Here is a 15,558-nt window from a genome sequence, read left to right on the forward strand (position 1 = left end):
TTTTAATACTGAGTCAGTATTCAGTAATTTCAGCAAGGTTGTGTATATATGTAGCACTGAAAATTACTTCAACTGTTCTTGCTTTCTCTTATTTCTTTTATTTTCTATTTCATATTTTTAAGGCATCTGCCTGCTATTGGCATTGTCTGTTTTATTGTCACATTAAATATTCCTTCTCCAGTTAAAACATTTTTGTCTGCTGGAGCTGAGTTCAAAGTTTAAATTCTGCTCATGCTAAACATTCTTTGTAGAGCTATAAAACTAAGAGTTGAACAAAAGTGTGAATATCTGTAGAAGAATGGCCCTGAAATTGCTCAATAAAATGGTATTGCTGCATGAAGAAAATTGGTTTTGATTGAAAAAGAAAAAAGGAAGAACTTTATTCATACTGGTGTCCTAAGATTGTGTATTTAAGTCACAGAATATCCTTTTCCTGTGGAAAAATGCTAATTTGTTAATGTTTTTTATATCATACTGCTTTTAGATGTGAGTGTTAGAGGTAGAATATAAACTTAGGTAACTTTTCTTGCCATTTTTTTATAATATTAGTGATTAATAAAGAATTCAGCATTGTATCATTAACCCCTTACAGTTGCTTTTCCATATAAGATATAAAATGGGACATTTGTCATTAAAGTATCCATCCCATTTTTTTAATGAAAAATGGTTACATATACATTTGTAACAATTCTCTTACCTGTAATAAGATGTTGATACCTCAAATTTAAATAGGCAAAGGGGTATTCTTTTCACCTGTTATGTTCAGATTAATACAAAATCACGACAGAAGGTCCATTACTTAAGGGAAAGTGTATCCAGTTCTTCAGCTCTTGAAAGTCGTTCACTCATCTGAAATGGCAATAGTGAGGTTGTATAGATCGAATTATTCCTGAGGAGTTTGCATCAATCTGAAGCAGTTTCTTCAAAATTCTAAGACAGTGAAGTTTTATGGATCGAGTACGTTGTGCCTGATAAAAAGAATTAACCTACCAAGTAGGTCAGGTGTCAGGTAGGCTGTTCAAAATGAATGAATGTGACAGTAAAAAAGGCAAGTGATGGTTGAGTTACTGTATATTGAATATAATGGTAGACCATTATGAGTATGAATGAAAGAAACAATGAGGGAATGATCATTCTCTTGTGATGGTAAAGGTTAAAATCTAACTTGGAAACCCTATTGATTTGGACAATAGGAATACTAGGAATTCAGTTTAGTTTTTGAGTCTACACATGCAAAGCGAAAGTCTTTTTTTTCCTGGGAAATCACAATTTTTTTCTGCTGCATTCATCATTCCCTCAGTGAGGTACTGTACTGTTACCTCTTAACTAATTTGAAGCCATGTTAGTGCTTCTTTAAAAAGTGTCTAACTTACCTCTGTGCATTGTTTTATCCTTAGTGTAAATTTATGTTTTTTACTCTGTGAGTAATAATAATGACAAAAGTATCACCAGTATTGTCACCTGCTCATAAGAAGACTGTTTTTGTGAAAGAAACAGTTAAGAATTCTGGTTTTGGGTTGTTTTTTTGTTGGTTTTTTTTTTAATGGGAAGATTTTCTACATGTCTTTGATGTCTCCTGGTAAATATTTGTTTACTGTCATAGAACATACACATTGTTGAATTGTCCAGTAGGTTTATTTCCTATGTCATAGGCATTGGCCATGTTATTGCCAACATAGTATAAAGGCTGAAGTATCTAATATGAATAGCTGTATGAAGCTATTCCCCTTCTTTTAATTTATGCAGAAGAAATAATTGTGAGCTTTTTTTGAGTGCATAGAAGGTATGTCTTTTGAACTTACTGCTAGAGCAGTATGTATGAAATGCAGAGAGGCAGAGCTTGTAAAATCTGTCCATTTTACCAACACAGTGTCAATCATTATGTGCTTTTCTCCCTAATAGGCAAGTAGGATTATCAGAAGTTCAGCGGGATTACAACAAGCACCTCCACAGTGCACCTGTGGTAGTATCCTAATAACAGGAATATTATTGTCCTACTTCTTCTAGACAATACCCTGCAGTTGTTTCTCAGAGGTCAGGTTCCTTAACTTTATGCTTGTTTTGCAGAATTTTTGGAAGCAGTATGTGGTTTATCTTCAGCTTTAGTTTGGAGAATGTTAAAAGCTCCTGGAACAAAACACAAGAACGCCAGTTTCTGTAGAAGACTACCTACATTTGAAGTCCTCTTTTTTTCCTTTTGTTTTTATCTTTTCTGTCCACCCCTCTTTTTTGTTTTTTCCTTAAATACATTGGCTTAATAATTAACTACTGAAGTGGACCAATTATAAGATCTCAGTTGTATGCCTTTACTTAATCAAATCCTTAGTGACTTAAATCACTGAATAGGATTATTTTTTCTTTCTTACAGGGAAGGTAAATTTAATTAAAGTGTCAGTATTACCTAATGCAATTATTTTTCCAGAGCATAACAGAGATTATTTCAGACAGCTTAAAAAGCAAACAGCACTTGGGGGTTATTATGACTAAACTGATCCGTTGTTTAAGGATACTGCAGAAATCTATAAAAATTTTCTTCTCTGAATCCATAGCTCATAAAAGTAGTTAAGAGGGTTTTGTTTGCTTTTGAAGGACATTACAATGATTAACAATAGTAATAAATCAGTTTAATCAATGCATAAATCTTAATCGTATTGTTCCATGACTCCAGCTTTTGTTTGTTAGAATATTCAAATTACTATTGAAGGCTGTGCAGGTGAGACTACAGTATAAATACTGTATTTTCCAGGGAGTTTGTAATATTTACATAATTTGAAAGCCTTAGACTTTGGAGTCTTCAATCACATGCATATGAATCTAAGCACAAATGTGCTGTGTCCCCTTCCTCCCCTGTTTTTCATATAATTAAATGAGTTGGTGTGCTACCTTGGTATCTTATACCCCTATAGTTAAAGGGAGGAAGGCCTTGGCCCCTATTGTAGATGTATTGGGCCATGAGTGAGAGTGTCTTGATTTCATGGAGTAACTGCGTGCCTGAATTCCAAATTTGCTAATGTTGGATTCTATTAATATCTCTGTAATGTTTCCTTTTTGTGAAAAATATAGTAATCTCATCTTTCTTAAGTAGCTTGCATATATTACATGTGATTCCAAAAAGTTCAACAGTTCTTACAACAGTTATGTATATGAACAAATTTCAGATTATTTCTTTCTGTCATCTTTGTCTCAATAGCTAAGAAACCTTTCCAGCTTGGATCTACGTCATATCACAGAACTGGACAATGAAACGGTGATGGAAATAGTCAAGAGATGCAAAAACCTTAATTCCCTCAATCTGTGTCTCAACTGGATCATTAATGACAGGTAACTTCTTTGTAGCATCTAAAAGCAGTATAAAGCAAATTTAACTAGTTGTATTAGTTGAGAATAATTCCTCATGGCTCAGGGGTTGGAGGAGATCTATAAAAGCAAGCAGTGTTTTCTGAGTGTTCTTGTTTGTTTGGGGTAAATCATCTAGACAGGTGTTTTACAGAGTGTTTGCATATTTCTGCAGTGGAGAAAAGTTTAATTATAACTAGATGGCAGCACTAATCTGTTTCTTCTAGATTTAATGAGAATGTGCTCTTTACCATGTGTGATTGAAATGTCCAATTGCAATTATGACTCCTTCAGTAGGTAGCCAGGATTTAAACATTTATATGCATACAAACAGTGAAGTGTATTTTGACTACATAAGGAAAAATAAAATGCTTCTCGGTTAAGTAGTGGAATTCATTTTTTTTTTTTTTTAGAAAGTGATAAGTCCTTCATTTTTTTGGCAAGGAGGGTCTCCAGAATGATACTGAAAGAATAAGTGGGGTGTTACCTTAGGCTTTTTCTTTTGACCAGAATACCTCCTATCCTGCTATATTCTGTCTTTTTGATCAAGTAATTTATTTTAACATTAAGTAAATGCATACAGGTGATGTATAGTTATATTGCAGATCAGATGAAAAATGAAAAATACTGAGAATTTAAAAAGTGGAAGTTTCCTTTTAAAATGAGAAAATTGAGCAAAGCCACTACCTCAAGGTGCACAGGAAAGAACATTTTGAATTACTTTTAACAGACTGGTTTATTACAACTGGTGCTTTAAGAAAGAGGAAAGAGACACTTTTAACAGAGAGAGGTTCTAAAACAGTTTCTCATAAACCAGAATGATATGTTTTAGCAATGGTACTTCTTCCCTATGGTTGCAGATTTTTATCTAACATACTTTCTTTCAAGGTTTTCTTAAGTCTTTAAGAATGTGCTAACCTGTAAATGAGCTTAGACTTTGGTGAAAGTATAATGTTCTAAAAATACTAAAATTGAAATGTGTTGAATAGGAAGTACTATTGAATTTTTACTACAACTCCTTTTAGCCTTTAAGACTGTTTTTTGGTTTTGTAGGTTTGGGTGAGACTCTTAATGTAACTTCACTGGTTTTGAAAGCTTTTAGTTGCCTTAGATCTTTCCATTCATACGGAGAATAAGGCTACTGTAATGGAAAACTTTAGAATAAATCAGAAAAAATACTAAGAAGAAAAATGTAAATTTTAAAGACAAACACTTTTCAAGTTTTAATTAAAAGTATTTAGAAATGGTATACCTTTCTGCCTGAAAATTTTGAGGACAATCTGCTAAGTATGATCTAAACTGATATCAATCTGTTCTTGAAGTTACTTTACTAGAATTACCAGAATAAGAAATACATCTTTTAATTATATGCATGTGACTCTAAAACTTCATACTGAATATAGTTTGAATTATGCAGCTTAACAAGAAAAGGAAACCCTTTTCACCAATGACGGATAACCTGCTGTTGTATGTGAACTTTTAGCTCATTGACTTTTGTCTTTGTAGTTCTTTCCATTTTGTGTTTATTTCTGATCATACCTGTCAGTTCTTTTTCAACATGTGACTGATAACTAAAACTTGGCTATATATTTAAGCTTAGCTATTTAAATTAGCTTCTAGCTAAAAGCAAACAAAAAGATAATTTCAAAAACAATTAAAGCCTTTTTAAAAATCTTATTCATAGGCAGTCATTTGGCAATTTAACTTTTTTTCCTATTTTACAAGTGAGATGAAGCTTCAATTACTAGTCTTAACTGAATAAAGTCATTTCCCCTACTCCAAAACGCTGAATTAAGAATTGCTGAAAATTGCATGAAAGGAACATGATGCAACCACTGGGCTGCAATCAGTGTAGCCACCAGTTCAGCAGAGTATTAGGAGCATATTCACTTTGAGGATATGAGTGATCCTTCAGAATTTCACAGGACTGTTCAGGTGCTTACCTTGGGTAAAAAGCCAAGTTAATTTAAGCCAACTAAATTAGTTCATTAATGATTTAAGGCAAGATGAGCTTTATTTTTTTGGTTTTTATTTGATGCCATTTGATGGCTCCTAGTCAGAGGGGATGTCAGAGGAGATTCTGCATCTTGATACCTTTGAGTAAACCTTTTGTTTATCATTGTTTCCAGCATAAATGAGATAGTAGCAGTCTAATGTTTTACCTGACTTAGTTTTAAAATAGGGAGATCAGTTCTACCACTTTACCTCTCATCCCCATTAACAAGCCTGCTTACTTGTGAGATCCAACTACGTAGGGCTTCTATTCCAGATTTTTTCAGACTTAAACCACTTTTTTGTTCTTTCTGGAATTACTGAGAGGTTTTTTTTTTTTTCTTTTCTTTAAAGCCTTGGAAAACTGTTTTCCTCCATTCCTTTCTGCAGAACCAAAGGTGAAAGAAAACTAGAAAGTTCTCAAAAATAGTGGTATAGCTTAAAGATGTATCTGAGAATTATCTCTTAAAAGTAGTTGATTATCAGTAGGTTTTACAGCAGAAGTAAATCACTGGTTTTAAAACTCTATTTTAGATTTCTTTATTGTTTCCAAAAATCCATATAAATTCCATAAGCAAGGTTGTGGCCCCAGAACATTTATAGTGCTTTCTTGCTTCTGACAGTGTTAGAACTAATGCTGTGACCATTACATTTCTTGCTAAGTAACTGAAAGGAACTGAAACTTAGGAAGTGCAAGATCTCTGCATTGCAGGCGCTTGCTAACATTTTTGGTACTGCAATTCTTTTGCACATGCAAGAATTAACAAGAACTATTATTTCTCTGTTTTGATTAAAGCTTTTTTTGGTTTTGAAAGTACCTATCTAAAAGGCTTATGTATGACAGTAAAAAAAAATAAAATAAATAATTATTTATACCTAAAGCAAAAAATATATTCAGTACGTTCAGCTAAGATTCTCTTGACATCAGTTTTAAAATGAAAGAAAAAATAGTTCTCTTATAGTGACTTGTAAAAAGGTCTCTAGAAGTTGAAAGTTAAGATCAAAAAAAGACCTGTTAATCTAACAGAATGATTTCTTCTGTATTACAGCTCCCTCAAAAGCTTTATATACTATTTCTCATGTTAACTAAATATGTTATAGAAACAGTCCTAATACTACTTTCAAATATGAACAAAACTAAAGCTGCAAATTTTTTTAGTATGCATCATGAGTAGATTATCTCAGGTCTTTGCAATTGGAAGGGAGTAAAAGTGAGTTCTCTATAAATGGTGATGTGAATAATATACCCTGAGGCTTGATTTAAATAACCTTATCACCTTAAAGTTGTCTTAATGGTCACTGCATTTGTTCTTTTGAATTCCAGTTGATATACTAAAAATAGTGACATCTAGAAATAAACGTCATGGGGGATTCAGGAAAATGTAGTATGACAAATTGGCAAAGCTTTCAGGAATCCGTGATTTTTCTAATAGTTTGAGGAATCTGCTATGTATTGTATTCATAAATGATCAAGGAGCAAGCAGCAGTTAATCTAACATTTCTATGTGAACTTTATCACTGTGGGCTTTGAGTTGCAATTAATTTCAACTTCTGTGTTACATAAGGTGCCTAGAGATAGACATTTAAAAGCCATGCAGTGACTGTGAAGTCTTTAGAGTATTTCTGCTTGCTTAATTTGTCCTTCTTACTGAAAACACTCTTTTAGTAATAATTGTATAGAGGATGTTTGCCAATCCCTGTTGTATATATGGTTCTTTTAATAAACATCATGGTGCAGGGAATAGTGCAGATAAGGCAAGGAACTTTTATCTAGAGCAACAGTGAGATTTTTTTGGTGCCATAGCACTGCCAGTCAGTTGGGATAAAGTTCCAGCTGCATAATAAAATTAATGATTGGTTTTGCAGTCACCAGACAATAATTTCCCAACCATTCAAGAACTTTGGTCCTTCCTCTGTAGGTGGTGCCAAGTGTTCTAATAATAATGTCTCAGGAGAGCTATATTTTTTCACATAATTTATCTCATACTGATTGTAGGTGACTTTGTTAGCAGGTGCTGAGATTTGCAGAGCATCTGGAGGTTGTTGAGAGTAAGCTATCGCTGTGACTTGGAGGTAGATATGCAGGGTTTACATGGCACAGTAAAACAGCAAGTAGTGTTGGTTGATGACCTTGTAGTGGTATCACTTACCTCCATCAGGCTTCTGATTAGTGATGTGGGGGAAGATAAGCATTATGTGCATCTCCCTGAGCTTTCAGCACAGATGGGAAACCTGGATTTGGTTTAATTATATCAGTTCTGAGAAAACTGCTGTCCTTCTGTAGTGCTTTCATGAAATATCACTGTAAATAAACCAGAGTAAATGGTGTAATGGCACAGTTTCCCCATACTGTAATGATTAAGACTTGTTGGTGAGGATTCTGGTTGGAGTCCAAGATGGGGGAACTTGGAAATATGGACTTTTGACAAGGGTAGTAATCAGGAAGTCAAGATATGGAAGAAATTCAGAGGAAACACAGTAAATGGTTAGAAGCCAGGCCATAAGCCTGAAAACCAAAATATTTGTGCAGCAGCACAGACGGGAGAAAGGAACATTTTCTCCTTTGAAAACACTCCATCTGCTTTATTCTGCTCTGTCACTAATGCAACATCATTTTCTCAGGATTGGGTATCATACTTGTTGGCATAGACCATATGGGGGTTTCTACATTTACTTAGCAGAGTAAATTGTTAACGTGATCTTCCATATGCTAGAGAAGTGTTTAAAGTGTTTAAAAAAAAAAAAGTGCACTGACTGTCTACCATGAGTTCATGTGAACCCATGTAATCAGCATTGGGAGCATCTGCTGTGATCTGGATGTGTTGTGGGTAGAGGACACAATGCTGAACATGGTCTCAGCAGGTGGTTAGCTCACTATGTTTAGTCCTAGAGCTGCTGGTGTATGTGAGTGCCCCAACATTTCGTTAGCAGACATGAGCATCAAAATAGTACCTCAGTTCTTAACAGTATATTTTTAATAAAGTGCAGGATTTATGAATGCTAGAATTATGTTCACGATATATACTGAAATGAATCTTCTCTAACTAAAAGTATAAGTCTCTGCATATTTGATGTGGAAGTTATTTTAATAAAATTACTTTTAAAATAAAAATGTATAAAGCTTTCAGCTTGCCTGTATTTTTGCACAGGCAAAAATGTTCATTTTGTCTGTGGTGACTACAAATGCTAATACAGCATTTTAGTATTCATCACCTTTGATCTGACTGAAGTAGAAATGTGCTTCAGGAGCACTGATACTTATTCCTGTCATTTTGTGTAACCTGGACTTGGGGATATAGTAGAGCCTTCTAGAAAAGTAACCGTATTTTTATATATTTGTCATGAATCATTCTAGGTGAATGAAACATTTCTTAATTTTAATTTAATTTCATCTTTTCAGTGTTATCTGAAAGATGATCTCCTTTGAGTTCTCTGCATATTTATCAGGTGTTTAGTCAGCAACATTAAAAACTTGAACTCCATAAAAAGTTATATAATGTAACACAAATTAATTTTACTTTTAAAATTACTTATGCCTTTGAATGTCATGCTTTTTAATTAAGTTTGTAAGAAAATTTGCTTCACCCTGCAGATATGTTTTGTAAAATGATTTGAGGCTGACTGTCAGATTTTTTAAAATTTCAAAACAAAGAATAGAAGTTGGACAAAGAAGGGTAATTGGCATGCTTTGGTGAATTATCTACCTTAAATTCTGTGTCTTCCTTTTTTTTAAAAGCAATTATGAAAAAATATATGAAAAAATAATCCTTTGTGATTAGTCCAAAGTGGTGGGTTAATATTGGGTGGCTGCTGGATGCCCACCCAGCTGCTCTGTCACTCCTTCTCCTTTCCCCTCCCCTCCCCTACCCCCCCAAAAGGACAGGAGGAGGAAAAAAAGGTGGAAAAGCTCATGGGTAAAGATAAGTCAGGGAGAACACTCACCAGTTACTGTCATGGGCAGAACAGACTTGACTTGGGACAGATTAATTTATTGCCAATTAATAATAGACTTGGATAGTGAGGTGAAAAAAAGATGCAAAAATAAACCACCTTACCTCACCCTCCCCTTCTTCCCAGGCTCAACTTTAATCCTTCATTCCTAACTTGTCTACCTCTTTCCCCCTGAAGCAGCACAGAGCGGTGGAGAACAGGGGTTGCAGTCAGTTCTTAAGACTTCAACTCTTGCACTCTATCCTCACACTTTTCCTCTGGTCTAACATGGGCTCTTGTACTGGGTTTATGTGGAAAGGTTTTGGAACTGGGGGGAGCTGCAGCAGTGGCTTCTCTGAGAAGATGCCAGAAGCTGCTCCTATGTCGGATAGACACACACCTGCTGCTGGCCAAGGCTGAGGCAATTGTCAATATGACAACATATTTAAGAAGGGTAAAAAACACTGCATAACAGCAGCCAGGGGAGATGAGTGAGAATATGTGGGAGAAAGACACCAAGGTTAGTGAAAAAGGAAGAGGTGCTCCAGGCACTGGAGCAGAGATTCCTCTGCGGCCCGTGGTTAAGACCATGGTGACACAGGCTGTCCCCCTGAAGCCCATGGAGGTCTACCATGGAGCAGATATCCACCCTGTAGCCTGTGGAGGACCCCATGCTGGAGCAGGTAGATGGGCCCTGAAGGAAGCTGTGGCCCCATGGAAAGCCCGTGCAGGAGCATGTTTTCTGGCAGGACTGTGACCCTGTGGGGGACCCACACTGGAGCAGTGAATTCCTGAAGGACTGTACCCTGTGGAAAGGACCCATGCTGGAGAAGTTCTTGAAGAACGGCAGCCTGTGGGAGTGACCCACATTGGAGAAGATCATGAAAACCATCTCCCATGGGAGGGACTCCATACCGTAAGAGGGGAAGAGTATGAGGAGGAAGGAGTGACAAAGTGTTATGAACTGATGGCAACCCCCATTCCTCATTGCCTTGTGCTGTTTGGGGGCAGGAGGTAAAGGAGTTGGGAGTGAAGCTGAGCCCAGAAAAAAGGCAGGGGAGGGGGGTGGGGTGAGGTGTTTTTAAATTTGTTCTTTTTTCTCATTATCCTGCTCTGTTTAATTTGCAATAAATTAAATCGGTATCTCCAAGTCGAGTCTGTTTTGCTCGTGATGGTAATTGGTGAGTGATCTCTCTCATGAGACTTTTTCATCCAAGACCCATGAGCCTTTTTCATCTTACTTTCTCCCCTTGTCCTGATGAGGAGGGGAAGTAATAGAGTGGCTTGGTGGGCACCTGGCAGCCAGCCAAGGGTAACTCACCACAGTTCTCCATGGGGCTCCTGTCCTTCAACTGTTCCAGTATGGGTCTCCCATGGGCTGCAGGTCTTCAGGAGCTGCTCCAGTGTGGGTCCCTTCAGTGGGGTATGATCCATAAGGAACAGACTGCTCCAAGCATGGGTCCACCACAGGCCATAGTTTCTGCCAGAAACCATGCTCCTGCATGAGCTTCTCTCCATAGGCTTCAGTTTCCCCCAGGGCAACTCCATCTGCTGTGGCATGATGTGGTCCTCCATAGGCTGCAGGGGGGCAACCTGCTTCACTGTGGTCTCCTGGATGGGTTGCAGGGGAATCTCCGCTCTGGCCCCTGGAGCACCTCCTCCCCTTTCTTCTCTGACCTTGGTGTCTGCAGGGCTGCTTCTCTCACATTGTCTTCACTCCTCTCTCTCACACACTGCTGTGCAGCATTTTTTCATTTTCTTAAATATGCTTTCCTAGAGGTGCCATCATCTTGGCCTAATACAAGTCTATTAAAATATTTTATGGTAGATTCTTTGACCTAAACATACAGACAAACAAACACTATTGTGTCTGTTAGCTATCTCTACTATTTATATTCTTCCATAAATAACTCCAGTTTTATTCTTGTCTAACAGCCAAACACCCACCTAGCCACTCATTCCCTTCTCAGCAGGACTGGGTGGGGGGGGGGGTAGATGGGATGGGAATCAAAAAGCTCATGGTTGAGATAAAGACAGGGAGATCACTTTACAGGTTACTGCCAAGGGCAAAACAGATTTGACTTGTGGAAAATTGTTTCTCATTTATTACTAGTTGAAATAGATTTGGATAGTGAGAAACAAAATGGCAAACATTAAAACACCTTTCCTGCCTCTTTCCCATGCTTAACTTCGCATTTTCACTCCTCAGTCCTCTACTGCCCTAAGCAATAGAGGGGGATGGGGAGAGGGGTGTTACAGTCAGTACACAGTGATTTGTCTCTGCTGCTCCTTCCTCCTTGCATGTTTCCTCTTCTCTGTTGTGGGCTCTCCATAGGCCACAGCTCCTTTAGTAGTATCCATTTACTCTGGCGTGGGCTCCTCGATGTGCTGTAGTGTAGGTATCTGCTCCAGTGCAGTGGAGCACCTCCACCTCCTCCTTCGCTGACCTTGGTGTTTGTACTGCTGTTTCTCATACTCTTTCTTTTCCTTCCTCCTCTCTGTTTGGTGCGTTTGTGGCGTGTTTTTGCCCTTTCTTAAATATGCTTTCACAGAGGTGCCACCATCTTGGCTAAGGGGCTCAGCTGTTCTCTGGGTCTGTTGGAGCCCACTGGAACCAGCTGTGTCCAGCATGGCGCAGCCCTGACCTTTCCTCACTGAGACCACCCTGCAGCCCCTGCTGGTGTATCTGCACCCGGGACAGTGGTTTTTATTTCACAGCTAAGAACAGGTTACCAGGGATCAGGTTTTTTTCTGTAACCAAATAAATTGTGAAGTTGCATGAATTTTCTTACTATGATTAACAAAACAGATATTCTGTAACATTTCATCACAACATTGGAGTAGTATTTATGCTGCAATGTTTGAATTGGTAGGCTTGGGATTTGTCACTCATACCTTATTTCGGTGAAGTGATATCTTACATAATTTAGTTTTTGCTCTTGTTATGCAATACTGTGTGAGAATGACATCTTAGATGCCCAGGAATGCAAGGTGAACTTCCTACAGAATCTAGCAGTGGCCACACATTTGTGTCATTCTGTATAATTTTGGTTTAAATGTGATGTTACTTTTCAGTCCAGTCTGCAAGTGGTCTGGAAAAAATTTGGGATATGGTTCAATACATATCTCAGCAGTTAACCCCCAAATCATCATCCTTATCAGAGTTAGTGGTCCTTTCAGCTTCTAGCTACAAGCCCTGAACCCATTTTATAAAGCCTTCTGAGAACAGTTTCTTTGGCATTGTTATCAAAGAATGTTATTTTTTACAAACATTTGATTGGAACAGATTACTTTCGTACTGTCTGCAAAGTTTAACCAATGATAAAAATTAGAATGCTTTTTCTATAACTAAGTGTAACTGTCCCTTTATTGATGTTTTACCTTGCTAATTCTACTTCTCTCTCTGACTGATATTAAAATAAATATTTTTTAGGAATCATTTTCTGCTGGAAATGGATGTTATCAGAAAGAGTAAAACTTTCAAGCTATTATCATGTTTGCCACCCTTTTATCTTTGTTTACGTACTTGAGAAGTGGGGAAAATAGTCCACTGTTGTCACACTGCTGAAATGTATGATAAGTGAAACTTTGTAAATAGTGAAAAGATGGGGAGGGTGATTAAGTCTGACAATTCTCATGTAAAAAACTTGAGATGATAAATATCTCCTGTGATTAGTTATTAATTTAGTGCAAGGGACTAGCATCAGCCTAAACAATTTTATGAGTTATGGCATAAAAACAAATTTTGGAAGATAGGTATGCACTTGTTAAACCAAAGGAGAAGTTGCTTAGACTTGATTGCAAATAATTAAAAATGGCAGACTTGACACAAATGTGGCTTGACTATTTTCTGTATGACATTCCTGACAGAAATTAAGAAAATGCAGTGTTTCCTGTAGGCATGAAAATAAGTGTATTATAAATCTGAGTCCTTAGTGGACCATGAAAACTGAAAGGTTTTGTATATATATCATTTCTGTACAGATAAATTATTTGCAGTGTTCTAATTTGAAGTAGCGCAGAAAAATAAAAAAATCCAACCTACTAATGTTCAGAAAAGAGGTAGCCCTTATTGCAATTACCGTTGCATTCTGAGGTTACAACCTGTTACACCATGCAGTCAGAATAGACACAGTACTTGAAAAAAAGAGAGGAGAGGGCTGTCGTAATGATTTACTGCACTGACTGTATTGTTTAGAGTCTGTTAGTATGTCCATTATAAATACCATTTGAAAGGAGCATAACCATGGCCTAAATTTGCTTTAGGCTGTTCCTTGCTGCATGGGTTATAAGCTGAAACTTAAAATAATTTTGCAGGTTTTTTGTGGGTTTTTTTGTGTGTAGGTGAGCATAAGACCCATGTTTATTGCTGGGAACATGCCATCGTATAAACAGGAAATGTGTCAGATGCTATATGCTAATTGCCTTCTATCCTGATCAGGTCAACTCTTGTTAAAACCAAAGAAGGCTGGTATATGCTGAATTTTCTATGATATTAAATGTAATTATATTTGTATGTTTAGAATTCAAGATTAACCGGTAAGTACTGACTTGTAAAGGAGATGAAAAATTTATGTACCTTTGAGAAGTTGTAATATGCTTGAAGAGGAATATGATGATGGGATCAAAGTTGAACTGACAGAATGAATGACTTGGTAGTTCTGAAATTGGCAGTAATAATGTAATGAGGAAAATAAGCAGTAACTTAAACTGAAAGTGTTGATCACGGTGATGCCTATAGGGTATCGGCAGTAAATGACGAGTGATGCAAAGAAAGGAAAATAAAAAGGCTAAACACTGACTTATGTTTGGATTGGAGTCTCATTGACTTCTCTGCATACCCTGTGATCATGATCTACTGATTTTCAGCACTGTGGTGAAGTGGTCTGACACTTCCTTAAGTACATGCATCCAGGTACTGGAGTACCGAGTCCATTTCAGAGCTCCCCAGTACAAGAAAGACATACTGGAGAGAGTCCTGCAAAGGGCCACAAATATGTTGAAGGGACTGGAGCATCTCTCCTGTGAGGACAGGATGAGAGAGCAGGGACTGTTCAGCCTGGAGAAGAGAACACTCAGGGGGGATCTCATCAATATATAAAAGTACCTGCAGGGACTGGTACAAAGTGGATGGAGCCAGGTTCGTTTCAGTCATGCCCAGTGACAGGACCAGAGGCAATGAGCACACATTGAAACATAGGAGGTTCGCTCTGAACATCAGGAAACACTTTTTTGCTGCGAGGGTGACCAAGCTCTGGCACAGGTTGCCCGGGGAGGTGCTGGAGTCTCCCTCCTTGGAGACAAGGGCTCTAGGTGGCCTTGCCTGAGCAGGAAGTTGGACCAGAGGACATCCAGAGGTCCCTGCCATCCTCATCCATTCTGTGATTCTCATACTAACACTTGCTGTTAGAGATAGTTTGTGTTTTGATTGTTCAGTTAAGAAAACTGGTAGAGTAAGTGAGCTTCACCATAGCAGCCATCTTCCTTGCTGGGTCCCAATTTTTTTAAGGTTTGTCATGATGTGTTTGGACAGACCATTATCTCTGGATTCTGGAAAATGTATTGGCCAAGCAGGATCTAACGAAGGTCCTCATGGAATGTGAGACACATTGACATCATCATTATTGATATTACTGCTTACATTGAACAGTGAGAAAAATTTGCTTTCTGTTCTCATTCTTTCTCTATCTCCCCCAGTACCCGTTACCTCCTTCTGCTCTGTCTTATTTCTTGTCTTTCCTTTCCCTCTTCTTCAGATTTCATCTAGTAAGAGTCTAATGTATCTAGCCAATGGCACTTAAGAGATGGTTGTGAGCCTATGGTAGTGGGATTGTTAAGAGCAGTGCTCAAAGTTGTGCACTGGAACAGGTGTGTCCGTTCCACTCAATCTGGACTGTGGTTTGTAGTCTGCTACTGTTGCAGCAGGATTAAAAACGTTGTTTCCAAAACCAGGGACTGTTTTCTATATGTGATGTCATCCCTCCTCACCCCCTCCCCTGCCCTAGCAACATTTTCCTGCCTTCCCCCCCCCCCCCCCCCCCCCCAAAAAAAAAAAAAAAAAAAAACAAACCCCACCCCAGGACTAGGATCTTAGTACCATCACCAGTGCACCAGTGTATAATCTTAAGTAGTTTTGTTTTTTACCAAAAAGAAGACAGCTATGACAATCTTTATATGACCTAACTGATTGCTGGAAAAGCAGTTTCTTTATAAATTCTCTCTGTTTCTAAGGGGTAAGAGTTAAAATAAAATTAGTTTACAAGTACTTAGTAGTTCAGATCTTTGTATTTTTCTTGATGA

At 37.6% G+C, this 15,558-nt stretch overlaps 1 protein-coding gene across 5 annotated transcripts in view; it reads left to right on the top strand.

Moving 5' to 3' along the window:
• Positions 1 to 15,558, top strand: part of FBXL17 (F-box and leucine rich repeat protein 17) — a 335,309-nt gene that overhangs the window by 91,453 nt on the left and 228,298 nt on the right. For all 5 annotated transcript variants that reach the window (XR_007505105.1, XM_049795631.1, XM_049795632.1 and 2 more), the window contains exon 6: positions 3,191 to 3,321. Coding sequence is in view for 4 of the 5 variants with exons in the window: in XM_049795631.1 (XP_049651588.1) it covers positions 3,191 to 3,321 (131 nt within the window). In the remaining variant the exon portion in view is untranslated. The remainder of the gene's footprint in view (positions 1 to 3,190; positions 3,322 to 15,558) is intronic.

The sequence above is a fragment of the Accipiter gentilis genome, chromosome Z (genome assembly GCF_929443795.1).
Source record: "Accipiter gentilis chromosome Z, bAccGen1.1, whole genome shotgun sequence".
In the NCBI taxonomy this organism is placed as follows: Eukaryota; Metazoa; Chordata; class Aves; order Accipitriformes; family Accipitridae; genus Astur; species Astur gentilis.